Raw genomic sequence first — 14,322 nt, forward strand, 5'->3', positions numbered from 1 at the left:
ATCGACTTGACTCCATCGTATAAATGTAGGATCAATTTTAACCCTAACATAATATAATAGATATTTTTTAAATAATTGACAACTAGATGAAGGAGACGATGAGATTATAAAAAAATCTCTATACTATTGTACCAAATTATATATCTACATTTCAAATTTGAAGTTATTGTGGTACCATTTCTACCTTAAAAATTACACATGTCTATGTCCTTGTTGTTAATGTTAAAGACAGAGAGACATTAATAAACCTTCAAAATCCATATGTACTTTTTCATTGACAAACTACCAAAGTCTTTTTTTTTAGTATTTTATGGTCTAAAACTTTTAATCAGTAACCATAGTGGATAGTGGTTAACATAAAATTTATACTCATATGTTATTAAAAATAGATATATTTGGAGGATCTCATACATATGCTGTGTACTTCAATTTGGAAGGGTACACACTCTGTTCCCCTTGGAACATCACCATAATAGAATGCAATAACCTCTGATTACCATTTTCCCCACCAAGCATTCCTCTACATGTCTTTTCCCTGTTGTTGTTGGTAGAGCATGGCCATGGCCTTTGCTTTTCCAAGATTATTCTTCATGTTTATTTAAATGTTGTTCCTTGCTTGCTTGCTTTCCTAATGGCAGTGGGGTGCCTTTGTACAAGTAGCTCCCATTGCCTCTGTTTACTTCCCCATCCCTTGAGGAGTTTTTGCTGCCTTTCCTCTCCAAAAATCTCTTCGTTCCTATCCAAATCAACCGCTCCCTTTCTCTTCTTCCATTTGTGATGATCTTCTGGAGCAGCCAAAGGAAGGAGAGAGGAAAATCCAACTCGTAGCCATAGGAAAGTTGAGCATGGTGTTCTTCTCTATGGAAGAGGCAACTGTACACGCTTCTCTTCTTGGGACGTAAGGAAGGGAGGAGAAAAGAGGAGGAAAGTTGGGATCTTTGCCCCTCCCTCCTCCTCCTCCTCAGAGGACAAAGGGAGAGATGGCGGTGGAAACGGGAATTCGGACCGGTGTCTGTATGGGCTCCAAATGCGGTGCTTTGCTTCGAGAGCTGGAGGTTCAAATCATTCTCTCTCTTTCGTGTTTTTTCTCTTTTTCGCCTTCTATTCGATGGTCTTTGTTTCCTCGGTTTAATTCATTGTAAAAAGATCTCTGTTTGCCGAGGTGATACTCGGATCTCTTCGTTTCTTAGTATCCTTTCCTTTGTGGATTTGTGTTTCATTGATGCGGCGCATCATTTCTTGAATTTTAAGTCTTCTTCTTGGCATGAACGACTACGAAGTTAGAATGGTTATATCTGGTGGATAAATTTGCAATCTTGGAGTTTCTAAATTTGGTTTTGTTAGACTCTGTTAAGGTTGAACTGTCCTAAAAGATCTCTTCTTTCCGATGCTTCCATTTCGGAAAAATCTTTTCCTTTTGATTGTTCTTGGTTCATTTGCTTGGTTATATTTCCTTCTGGGTTTGATTCAATTCTCTGGTGGATTTGAAATTGTGTTGTGTTTGTGGGAGCAGCAAATATGGACAGAGGTTGGGGAGAGCAAAGAGGACAAGGATCTCATGTTGGTGGAATTAGAGAGAGAGTGCATTCGAGTGTACCGAAGGAAGGTCGAAGAAGCCGGCAGCAACAGGGCTCATCTCCACCGATCGCTAGCAGAAAAAGAAGCAGAGGTTACTGCTCTTATGTCTGCCCTCGGTGAGCAGAGTCTCCAGCTAAAGGTGACCTCCCCCACTCTCTGTGCCCTTTCTTCTCCATGACTTGTGATATCCCTATGCCTTCACAACACATTCTGGATACAGTATTGTTCTTGATCCATGTGGCTGCAAAGCCGGCATATCCATCAATAGTGCTGATATATTCACTTGTTGTACATTTGTTATGAAGGAGTTCAATTATTCTTTGACTTTCTTTAAATGACTTTAATTATTCTGAAATATTTGTAATCGTATATTCATATTGGATATAAATCTCCCGGAGTCTTCTTCATCCACAAGTTTGACTCTTTGTAGCTAAGGTCTACAAGTGTTGCTTTTGTTTCAGCTAGTCCTGGAGTTTTGCTTCGTAAGTTTCAGATCAGTTTTAGAATTTCAGAAAATAAAGTTTTAGTTCTCAACAAGGCAAGGCATTACAAAAGTCTAGCTTCCCGTGTTCCGGACGACATGTGTATATTCTGTAGGATATTTGTTATGGTTTCACTGGCTTTGGCTGAAACCTAAAATATAAAAGACTATGTGAATAGCTTAAATAGTTTGAATTCATTGATTGAACATTACGGAAGATGTTTTTAATGAATACCATGTTGAACTTTCATAGATATTACTGGTATTCAAGATTTACTCTTTTTTGCTTCTTTGATCGATTGATAATTTTGCTAACATTATATCACATGCATTATGATTTCTTGAATATGTTTTTGAATTGGTCAAAAAACTGCTAAACCATATCCAAGTTCAGTTATACTCGTTTTTTCATGTAATGTTGTGGACATATCAAATCTTAAATCTTCTTTAATTTGCACAGAATCAACCAGCCGGTTGATGTCTCAGTTTTGGCAGAAGTTGCATGGACTGCTCAAACTTGGAAGAAATTACTGGTTTCAGAAAAACCTAAATTGAAATTTTGAAATGACAAATACTAAAGCAGTACCGGTTTTGTTTCTAGTAAAGCCAATTTGTTGGATAGCAATTAAAATTTTTGTTTTAGCTATCAATTAAAATATCTTAAGTTACTAATGCTGCTTTGCAGAATGCTCCTATTCTCAGAATTGTAGTCCTCGTAGCTTTCCAACTTCCAAGTACCATTTACTGTTTGGTTTTTCAGCTAATTGTGTTCTTTTTTATACTTTATAGATCTGACTGTAATGAGCAATTCTCGAGTCAATGTAATAAGACTTGGATTCTTATTTTGCTTCACAAACACAAGTTGGTGGCATGCACTTCCAAACCAAAATGTTAGTGGATAAAAACATGTAATGAATATAAAATCAACAAGGTATTCTTGGGTCTATAGAACCTATGGTCGATCTGCTTTACAAATTTTAATTGAAAACCTTACCACCAGGCTATTGATAGGTTGTCAAAGTTAATTAGACTTTTATCTATTTTCTACCTAAACGTCAGCAGTTAGTTCCAGGCAAGTCTATATGGATTTATTGGTTCCTTGCACCAAAAAATGCTTTTTCCTGCCATTATGTTGAAACTTGCATTATTTCTGCCAATTCCTTCTGTGTTTGGTGATTATTTCTGCCATCATTATGTAGATGGAGAAGAGGTTACCATTGAAGGAGCAACTTGCATCGGTTAACCCTCTTTTGGAAGATTTACGAAAAAAGAAAGAGGAACGGCTGAAACAGTTTGCTGATATAAAGTCACAGATTGAGAAGATCAATGTAGAGATTTTGGGATCCAGTCACCATGATCATTCTACAGCTAATCCTGTTAAGATTGAAGAAGATGATTTGTCAATAAGAAAACTCACTGAGTATCAATCACAGCTACGCATTCTCCAGAAGGAAAAGGTTTGTTTGGTTATGCAACAAGTTCCTTTATGTTACTATTTGAGCTGCTAACTTGTGTCCTGGAGTAGATGGCTAGTCTACCATGAGTCCCCCTGCATTTCTGACATCTTCAAATTTCCCTTAACTTTCATCCACTTGGTGAAACATGATGATCTCTGGTACTTCATTTGAACATAGAAGATTGAAACTGTGATAGTCGATACCGTGGTAGATATTCCGCATACAAATTACTTACAAGCCTGTATATATGAATAAAGAAAGTAGATCACTGATCTAAATGACAGAGAATAGAAACACCAAAAAAAGTTTCAAAAGAACCAAATGAAGCACAGCTAAAAATTTTATTTTGTGAATCGTTAGAATAACGAGACGTGGCATTTTAGAACCTATCTAATTCTTCCCAGCCCTGCTTGTAAGTTCAACATATTAGCCTACAAGATATATCTGTTCAATTTACAGAGAGATGATGAGTTTGAGATACAATGTACATATTAATGGTGATATATTTATTTCTTTTCCTCCTTACAAATGAGGTAATTGTCATGTGATTGCATGTGTCTCTAAGCGTAGAGAACATAGGAGGCATATGCTTGATGGTCCAAAATAAGCCACAATCTCCTGAAAAAGAAACCTACGAAGGTTATATTTTCATCTGTCTATCATGTGCAAACTGATACTCGTCAAGAAGTATCTAAATGCTGTTACCTCTGGTTGTATCGGAACTGATGTTACAAGAAATGTTCAAGTCCATCAACCAACAAGGTAACTTGGGCACGACCGCTGAACTTATTTCTTTAAGCTGCTCCGAAGATTATTTCTTTAAAAGTCTGTTATTGTGCCTCAATTTTGTTCGAAGTCTGATATGTTATTGTGGCATAATTTTCATTTGTTTGCTGTACACTTTATAATTCATGTTCTTTAGAATTATGAGTTGTATTGGTATTCGGTATATAACTTTTTGAAGTTAAACTTGCATGAGATAGCCACCCGCATCGTGAGAGCACGTGAAACTAATGGAATCATGGATAATCTGTAAGTGGACCTTGTTCATGTATTCACTGGTAGTTTTAGAAATTCCCTACTAGATATTTTGAGCAAAGGATGATCGCAGATGCATTATTACATACATGTTTGTTACATACATTATTACATAATGCATATTGCATACATGATCTGACTATAAATTCTGCTGCTTCCAGTCTGATCGCCTTCAGAAAGTACTGGAGTCTGTAAATGAGATGCATTCTTTATGTGAACATCTTGAAGTGGACTTTAGGAAGACCGTGGAAACTGTGCACCCCAGTCTGCATGACACTGGTGGAGGACATTCTCCAAACATAAGTGAGACAGCACTTGAGGGCCTATCTCAAGCAATCCTAAAGCTAAAAACTGAAAAGAAGATACGAACTCAAAAGGTTAATATTGTCCTGCAAGCACACTTTTGAATAATCCTTGTCAAATGCCTAAAAATCCATTTTCACTTTGTAGTTGCTAGAAGCAGTGGAGTCACTTTTGGAACTGTGGAATCTAATGGATACACCTGTTGAGGAGAGGAAATACTTTGGAAGAGTAACGTGCATTCTTGGATTACCTGAACATGATATTGGATGCTTTGGTCTACTCTCACTTGATACGATTAAACAGGTTGGATTGCCAGAGCTTCATTATCAGTTTAATACCAACTTAAAAGCAGTTAATTGGATTAATGTTTTTTTATCAGATGGAAGCCGAGGTTGAGAGACTCACAAACCTTAAAGCTAGGAGAATGAAAGAACTTGTTTTAAGAAAAAGGATGGAACTAGAAGAGATATGCAGAACTGCACACATTGAACCCGATATGAGCACAGCATCGGAGAAAATTGGCGCACTTATAGACTCCGGTAAGTCTACATAATTCAAGGCAAATGGAGAGTACCGGAGAACATTTGGGATTTTGTCACCTGTCCTTTGGATCCTTTTCTATGTCCAGGTATTGTAGATCCTTCTGAGCTTCTGACTAAAATTGAGATGCAAATTGTGAAAGCCAGAGAAGAATCCATGATCAGGAAAGAAATCATGGAGAGAGTAGACAAATGGCTCGCAGCATGTGAAGAAGAGAATTGGCTTGAAGATTATGACCAGGTAGACTGTTTTTGTCATTGATATCTGCTATCATGAGATGACACAGGACATGTGATTTCAACTTTTACCTAATAACTGGAAATGGCTTTTGCCCGGTGCAGGATGAGAACAAGTACAGTGCTGGAAGAGGTGCCCACTTGAATCTAAAGCGTGCCGAGAAAGCACGGGCAATTGTCACCAAAATTCCAGGTATATCTTGATTAACTCCAATGTCACTCTCTTCTATAATTTTTTGAACTCTGTAATATTTATCGCAGATACTGTTGACAAATTGATGAACAAAATATCTGTGTGGGAGAAAGAAAGAAATATGCCTTTCTTGTATGATGGGGTGAGAGAATATTTTATTTCTTTGTCTGGTGGATTCTTGGAATATATAGTGACCGATCACTTTCGTTTGAGCTCTGATGCATTGTTCTGCTGTTGTTATAGGTGCCATTGGTGTCTCTATTGGAGGAATACAAAGTTATAAGGCTAAAGAAGGAAGAGTTAAAAAGACGATATCGAGTAGATATCGATTTTGTTTTAAGTGCCTCATTTTCAGTTAATTATCCTAAGCTATTAACTTGCTCTACTCTTTACAGGACCAGAAAAAATTACAGAATCTGTTGCTCACAGGGAAGGAAACAGTTTATGGATCAAAACCTAGTCCAAAAAGGAGCAACAATTTTAACCGAAAAACAAATGAAAATGGCTTCATGACCCCCACTCCTTGGAGGCTTTCGGCTGGTGGTGCAACACCTGATTTGCTCATGCAGTGTTCATACTCTGGCCATTCTAACGGATGCTTCAAGGAGATAAGACGGTTGTCCACCACATCATTGAACCTCATTTCAATCTCTAAAGACGATAGAGTGTCTTCTTTGGCATCTGTTACCAGTTCAGAACCTGGGTCTCCACCTCTGAGTCAACTCTCAGGTCTTAATCGATAAGAGATGCCGGAGTATATTGTTATCACATTTCGCGTGCGACGGTCTGCAAGTTTATGCTGGTAATTAGCTTCGAATTTCGCATTCAGAATCTAGGATAATACTTGTAACAATCAATGAATGTACACTTTTTGTTCTGATTTGTATTCCTTAGAAGATTTGGTAGGTACCATGAACAATAGACTTCACCAATGAAAGTACAGAAACAATGAGAATGTGGATACATGAAATAACCTGCAGGGCCTGGTAGGTTTCCTTTGAGCTGCACTTGCTTCGTGCCTCTTGAGAAGCATGACGGTGTATGTTTCATGTAATCTCTTTGTAATCTGTGTTGTGTTGAATGGTAGTGTGTTTGGTGTTGTCTTTTGGGTGTTTCAAGAACTGTTTCTTCTTCCTATTATTTCTTTGTTTCCTCTTCCTAGAAAGAAAGAACATGACACATACTGATCCGCAACCGAACTGATACGCGACTTGTAACCGAAATTATAAATCTTGATTTGCAGATAGAAATTTATATCTATACAATCAAAAATTAATTTATTATATTTATAGGATTATAAACTATGATAATAGTATTAAGTATGAAGAGTTTTTTAGATAATTTTAGCTTATTTTAAATTTAATTTTGGGTTTTTTTCTAGAATAACATAACCTATATTGGTCTTTATATCTGAAGGAAAATTAAAAGAATAAAGAAGATATATATATATATATATATATATATATATATATATATATATTTATATACTGTGCAAGGGAAGCATATTAATGCATCTTGAACTCATTCATTCATGGCTGACCTTCTTCATTTATTGGAAGTCTGATCTCTTTTCCCTTTCGTATTCCGGACCCCCCCCACCCCCACATCTCTCACAAGCAAAAGAACCCTAGACCCGAGAGCCCGGTCCCCCTCTCGCTATCCGAGGTACGTCTCTCTGTCTCCTTCGCCCTTCTCTTTGCTTTTCCGAGTGGAAGGAACGTTTTTTCTGTAGACGCTCGACTTCAAAATTTCTACATTTTCATCCGATATTCCACTAGGTCTTGCCGGTTCCTAGCAGTTTCCGTTGCAAAGATCTGAAATTGAAACCCTAGGAGTTCAATCCTGCTACCAAGGTTGTGGGGATTCGTCTTTGTTGTGACCTTAACCCTGCTTTTCATCATTTCGTGGTTTTGCGACCGGCTTTGGAAGTTGGGGTTTCTTGAAATGTGTCGCTTTTTGCTTGTTTTTCGCAGCAGTGTTGGCATTTCTCATGCATTTGATCTTTCCATGACAGTGGACGGTGGCGATGGTGAGATGAAGGCATTGTGTTTATGGAAGTTGGTTAAAAATCTGATCTTTGTTTCGCCCATTTGACAATTTCGTCGAACATCCCCTTTGGTTTTTCTATCACCGGCTTACATGGATGATGATGGCGGATTAGGAATCCGGAATTGGGGCTACTATGAGCCACCATCGAAGGGAAACCTTGGGCTGCGGCTTATGTCCTCTGTGGTGGAGCGCAATGCAAAGCCCCTTCTATCAAATGGGGGGTTCATTCATCGGCACTGCAGCTTCCCGGAGCCATCGGTTTCAATGGACTTCATGAGAGACGGTTGGACTCACCAGGGCAACGACAGCAGCAAGAGCTTCCACACTTTTCCGGTGCGCCATCAGCATCATCCCAGTTACGGCGTCCTCCCTGATCCCCCTACCGTCCACAACATCCAGATGCTGCAGCATCCGGAGCCACAACCCAAGGACGACAAGGTTTTGATGGCGGAGGACACCACTGGTAAAAATGAGCCACCTTTGAAGAAGAGGCCCAGGGGTTGTCTGCAGAAATCCTCGAAGCCCAAGAGTCCTAAGAAAGTCACAGCGCCAAGTGATGAGGTTCCCAATGGTTCAGTTTCACGAGGGAAGGCTGCAAGGAAGAGCACAGGCATGATCATCAACGGGATCGATTTTGATATCTCAAGGATTCCAACTCCGGTGTGCTCTTGTACAGGAAAGCCCCAGCCGTGCTACCGGTGGGGCGTTGGAGGGTGGCAGTCGGCATGCTGCACCACCAACATGTCAATGTACCCTCTACCAATGAGCACCAAGAGGCGGGGTGCACGCATTGCTGGTCGAAAAATGAGCCAGGGTGCCTTTAAGAAGGTGCTGGAGAAGCTTGCTGGAGAAGGATATAACCTTTCAAATCCAATTGACTTGAGGACATTCTGGGCCAAGCACGGTACCAACAAGTTTGTGACAATCAGATAAAGGTATAAAGTGTTGGATGATTTTGGCAGTCTTCATCTTTGCTTCCCTGGTATTATATTAATCTGTGTCCTGAAGAGATCATTTTGAAATAGTCTGAGTGCAATTTTTGTATCATGAACTTTAACAAGGTTTCGAGGCTCAGACACTCAGCTTATATGGGTATTTTGTCTTTTTCCCTTCACTGAATTTTTTTGTTTTAAGGGAAACTGTGCTGCTTAGGACAGATGGTCTTCTTGCCTAATGCATTAGAAAAATCTGTTCACTTTGTTCTTACTCATCAGAATCTATATCCTTAGATGAATGTTTTTGCAAGTCATCATTAACGGTTGTCTTGTACCCACAAAGTTTTATGTTTATGGTTTTTTCCTTTTGTCACAAAGTTTAGAGATTCTGTATTTGCACTCCACACTAGCAGAATGTAGTTTCAAGGTGTCATGCCATGCTGGAAGTTATTAGCTTGGGCTTCTTAACATAGATTTAATAGCACTGGTCCAGTGATGATTCTTTTCTGTTGTCCTTTTCTTTCTTCTGTTCATGATCCCTTCACTTTTCTCATTTGTTTACTGTTAAGATGCCATTAATTCATACTAATCTTCGTCTTGTTTTGTGCCAAATGAAAGTGCCTTCGAGTGACATAATATTGTGAATTAGATCATTATCAACAGTATCCTTTTAGATTGTTGAGTCATGTAGTGCTTGTAATCCTCTTTGTAATTTTTGAGACAGAATGAGATTGACAGAGAGATAAACTATGGCCTAGATAGGGTCCCTTTTCTTTTCTATTAACCATTGAAACCAATGAGATGATGCTTAGTTTGACTTGCTCTAATGTCAAGTACCTTGTTTAGTGTAATTTTTGAACTTAATTTAATTTCATGTGTGACATTACTTAGAACATAATCAGTTTCTTTAGAAGCTTAGGCTATCTAGAATAACATACAGCAAGTGAAGCGCCAATAGATCCCTTGCTTTATGTCATGAATACAGTATTGGAAAAATGGCATGAACATGAAAACCCAGATATAGTTCATTTATCTTATGAAGAGTATGATGGATATGTGGAAGGTGCTTTTGATGAGTTGATGAACTTGAAAGCAGTGAATGTTGTGCTTGGAATAACCAGTATTATACCGAATGTTGGGTGTCTTGCTAATCTTAATGATGGTATGGACTCTGTAATGCTTGTGTACTAAGGTAAAGTAGTTTTATTTTGCACATGTCTATGTGCCTATTGATCTTGTTTAGTCAACCATTAGTCATATCTTTATAATGCTCTTTTTCGGAAAATTAAGTGGAGTAGTCTTATAATTGGAAGGGAAAGTGGGAAACCCTTGTTGGGGAGTGGAATTGAGAACTTGAGAACCGATTCGAACGATGAAATGGAATGCAAGCTAATTCAATCTAATAGTGCTGTATCTCAAATGATGGGTCAATGAGGAATGGTAATAGCAGCATGAGTCATTAGGTGTAAGCATTTCCAAAGATGGTAAGCTGATGTTATTCCAACTTGACGCTAAATGATTTGCGAGAATGTAGTGACTGCTGCTCATTGTCATTGAAGTAGTGTATTGACCTAACAGATTTTGATTGATTTGCCCTAGGATATATGGTGTCCACCAATTGGATGTCAAAATCTAAGACCTACTTTCTTTTGCTATTCAGTTGAATTATGAATAATTTTAGGGTGTTTACACAATTTCTGTCCTCTTCTAAAGAAGATCAAAAGATTAGTAGATTATTATACATTTGCTAGAAGATTTGAGACATTTTCTACATGGTTGTGCCGCTTCCATAGTTCTATGAAGACTGCATCATTCAGAGGTTTTCCCTTATTGCCCTGTTGTGTTTTCTATGGCAGTGAAGACTTGGCTCTCTGTGGATGTGCAGTGTTGCTCTCTATGTTTTCTGTTATGACCAAAAGGGGCTCAGTATTTGTGATGCTGCAAAACATTGGACTTAATGATGGCTGATTATGAGTTATACTCTGATGGAGCTATGCAGTGGGATCAGAGAGTTCATTAAAGAACAGTCAAATTCATGGAACAAAATTGGATGGGACATGAAGGTTGATCATATGGATTTGTTCTTGGGATGTGCACAATGATAGGAATGGTAGAGTTTAACAAGTAATTCAAGTTTCTTCAAAGATGGGTTTTAAGTGCATATGTTGCATTGATGATAACTGGTGTTATTGTTTCAGGAGTCTCCAAATTCCAAATTCCAAGGAGAGGTAAAAAACTGAGCTTGATGACATATCCACCTATTTTTTCTTCATTTCAATTATTATTTACTGGCAATGACCCACATAAGATAACTAAATGTTCTTTGTGGGATGATCAAGTTATAACTTCAAATCTCATGTAGAAAATGGGAAAAGACTTGAACTAATTTATTATGACTTGATGGGTGTATATATATATATATATATATATATATATATATATATATATATAAACAAGACCTATAAATGTTAGAAGAGTTGAACTCACTGCCATTCATTCAGAGTATAGAGATTAATCTGGTCACAGTTTTCTTTCAATTTTCAAAGTCATTATTGTTTTACTACAGGAAGTCATGTCTTGCAAATAAATCTGAGGTGAAATCGGATGGAATTAACATGGAACATGTGAAAACCAATTTGATGAGAATTTTGGTTTCTCATATGATAATTATATGTGACAAATATCAGCTGCTGATGTAGAAACCTTGAATTGCTTACAAGAAATGATGATGGCTCATATTTTTCCCTTCCATTTTCATGTATGATTCCTGTGGTCAAATACATATCAGACACTAGCAGCAGGATTCAGACTTGTGATCTTCTACCAAAGGTGGTACTATTGTGATATTTTCCTCAAAGGTGGTATCATTCATGATGTATATATATATATATATATATAGTGTTTTTGTGTGTAAGTAAAGATGTGAAGCCAACAAAGAACTTACTGTATGTAAGGATGCAATCCATGAATGTTGTGAGGCATACTAAACATGCACAAAAAGAAACCAAAAAGAGGGCAGGCCACATTGTCAGAGAAGCCCAGAGGGGGCATCACATCTGCTGCAAGTGTTGAAGTAGGTTGGAAGCTACAGAAGAGCTGAGTGACTGACTTGGCCAAAGATTCCATGGTTTTGACTTTTGCATTTAGCAACATGCAGGAGTCACATGGCCTGTTATTGGGTTCCTTTTCTGCTTTTCCATCTCCCTTTGCCATAAAGCAACCACACAAGCCATGAGCTTTTTTCATGAGGCTTAGAGGTTGAAGGAGAGAGAGAGAGAGAGAGAGTAACACACCATTGTGTGAAGCAATGCACTCACTACACAAAAAGACATCCTTTTTAGATTGGATCCTTCTTTTTCTCCTCTCTCTCTCTCTTTCTTTCTTCTCAGAGCACCTTGGTCTGTCATTGTTGAACATGGACATGCTTTTGCGGTGTTGTGGATCCTTTCTTATCCAACTCTCTCTCTCTCTCTCTCTCTCTCTCTCGCTCTCTCTCTCTATCTGTAAGACACTACTCACATCACTTTTCGTTTCATTTTTTTTTGTCTTTCATGTGATGTTGATCCACCACCAAGAAGAGAGGGAGGGAGGGATGGGAGCACATGGAATGGGGGCTCATCCCAAAAGGGACTTGTCAGCCAAAAGTTGAGGGAAGGGGTACTGAAGCCATGGCAAAGGTAGAAAGGAAGAGGAACCCTCTCCCTATGCTACTAGTCTTGCATGACTTTTGACCAATGTTGATTGAGCTTTCCCAACAAATCATTCTAGGCCGTGAATGGTACTCGGTAAAAACACTGTCAAGGTTAAGGCAAATGACATGCCTTCTCTCTCTCTCTCTCTCTCTCTCTCTCTCTCTCTGCGATTATGCACAAGCTAATCCATAACACATGAGAGGGTGTCCTAATCTTACAATTCAATATCCATTATGAACTCATCAACTAAAATGAATAAACACATGAACATCTCATTTGTATGATGACTCAGAAATAATCACTCAGAAGAGGTAAGTTACCTTCCAAGTATATGCATATTATTGGGATCTTTGAAAGTGATATATGACAAGCTTACCATATGCATATTATGGTACCTCCTATGACCAATTAGTTCCTCATGAAAAGCTTACCATATGCCACAATTCTTGTGGATGAGTCTTTATAACTTGCCTCATCGACTGGTGCCTAAATAGTATTCTATGTTTTATTGTTCTCTTCCCATCACACGTACCATCAAGGGTATGTATGTTTTTGATAAGATGAATGTAGCTTAACATATCATTGTGGAAAGAAGGCATTTCACAGTTTCAAAGCCACAGAGGCAGGATATTTTTATCAGGATAATGCTCGACATTCCCTCATCACATCATGGCAGATGGAATTGGGATTGGAACCCTAAGTTGAAGAGCTGATGCCAAGCTTCTGCCTAGTGATTTAGAAATTGCTTTAGCTATTGAGATGCACTGTTAAAGTCCTATTGATTCAGATAAGCAGTTGGTAATCTTAATACTAATATATATGTATGTATATATACAATCAAAAAGATTAAGCAATTGATTTTAAATCAAACATAATTATGTAAAAAATTGTAGGGATTCTGAGTGTTTATGACATTTCTTGAATTTCTAAATCTTCTCAAATCCTTTTGGTAGTATAATAAATGAAATACAGATCATACAGATCATGAGAACTGATAGCAATTGGTGACCCTAATATTAACAGCATCTATTTTTCTATAAAAAATAGTTGTATATTTTATATATTTTGAAAACAAAAAAAAAAAGATTTCTAGATGGCATCTAATCCTTAATTCTATATATAAGAAATGAAAATACAAGTGTGGAATTATCGAGAAGATCTTTGGGTTTGTGCTATGGACTCTCGATGCAGGCAGGCAGTCAGTGAAGGATGAAGGTGGTGGGGATGGATGGATGGAGACAAAGATGAAAAGCGAAGCGAAACGAGAACACATCATTTGTTTGTCTTTTGGCAGGATTGAGGAGGTGTTTCTTGACTCATCTCATGAGAAAGTGGAAATGATGATGGTTGTCCATGTCCAATAGTGCCCAAAGCTCGCATCAAATCACTTTTCCCTAACCCTCCTCCCTTCTTCCTTTCGCTTCTCTTCACCGTACTCTTGAAGCTTAGACCAGGAACATCTTTGGTGTGTGTGATGATCCTCGATGACCAGGCAAATAGTTCGATGTTCCAGTCAGTGGAGATCCATATATGTGTGTGTCCATGCAAAAGGGATGAGTTTGATCATGAATATTTGGTTAAATATGAGGATCTTATTGTTGTTCCCATGAACTCATCTTTCATACATACCAAGGAAACAATCTCATCACTGTATCAAAGGCATGTGGTCTTATTGAGGTTAATTAACTACATAAAGATCCTAGCGCTGGTGATTGGACACACATGTGCTCATCTTAATAATACAAAGTTCAAAGAGAGTGAGGAAAGCAAACAAAAAAGAGGAATGAACATTGCATATTATAATGTGGAATACAGCAAAT

At 38.0% G+C, this 14,322-nt stretch overlaps 2 protein-coding genes across 6 annotated transcripts; both read left to right on the forward strand.

The window, feature by feature from the left end:
- The first annotated feature begins 434 nt into the window (after positions 1-434).
- On the forward strand, positions 435-6,937 carry LOC135631822 (65-kDa microtubule-associated protein 6-like). The gene is made up of 11 exons (XM_065139788.1): positions 435-1,055; positions 1,514-1,717; positions 3,259-3,516; positions 4,716-4,931; positions 5,005-5,160; positions 5,237-5,396; positions 5,486-5,637; positions 5,739-5,826; positions 5,895-5,968; positions 6,070-6,144; positions 6,222-6,937. The coding sequence occupies exons 1-11, from the start codon at positions 981-983 to the stop codon at positions 6,567-6,569; spliced, it is 1,806 nt and encodes a 601-aa protein (XP_064995860.1). The 5' UTR covers positions 435-980; the 3' UTR covers positions 6,570-6,937.
- LOC135631823 (protein Barley B recombinant-like) lies at positions 6,497-11,121 on the forward strand. 5 transcript variants are annotated; one of them, XR_010494525.1, is made up of 3 exons: positions 7,353-7,491; positions 7,841-8,967; positions 10,667-11,120. XR_010494525.1 is itself a non-coding variant. In XM_065139792.1 (3 exons), the coding sequence occupies exon 2, from the start codon at positions 7,966-7,968 to the stop codon at positions 8,806-8,808; it is 843 nt and encodes a 280-aa protein (XP_064995864.1). In that variant the 5' UTR covers positions 7,353-7,491; positions 7,841-7,965; the 3' UTR covers positions 8,809-8,810; positions 10,667-11,121. The 5 variants fall into 5 exon arrangements, 4 of the variants coding, with proteins under 4 accessions (XP_064995863.1, XP_064995864.1, XP_064995861.1 ...); XM_065139792.1 differs by having other exon boundaries at positions 7,841-8,810; positions 10,667-11,121; XM_065139791.1 differs by lacking the exons at positions 7,353-7,491; positions 10,667-11,120 and adding an exon at positions 6,497-6,628 and having other exon boundaries at positions 7,841-8,989.
- The last annotated feature ends 3,201 nt before the right edge of the window (positions 11,122-14,322 follow it).

The sequence above is a fragment of the Musa acuminata genome, chromosome BXJ3-2, assembly GCF_036884655.1.
Source record: "Musa acuminata AAA Group cultivar baxijiao chromosome BXJ3-2, Cavendish_Baxijiao_AAA, whole genome shotgun sequence".
NCBI classification, from domain to species: Eukaryota; Viridiplantae; Streptophyta; class Magnoliopsida; order Zingiberales; family Musaceae; genus Musa; species Musa acuminata.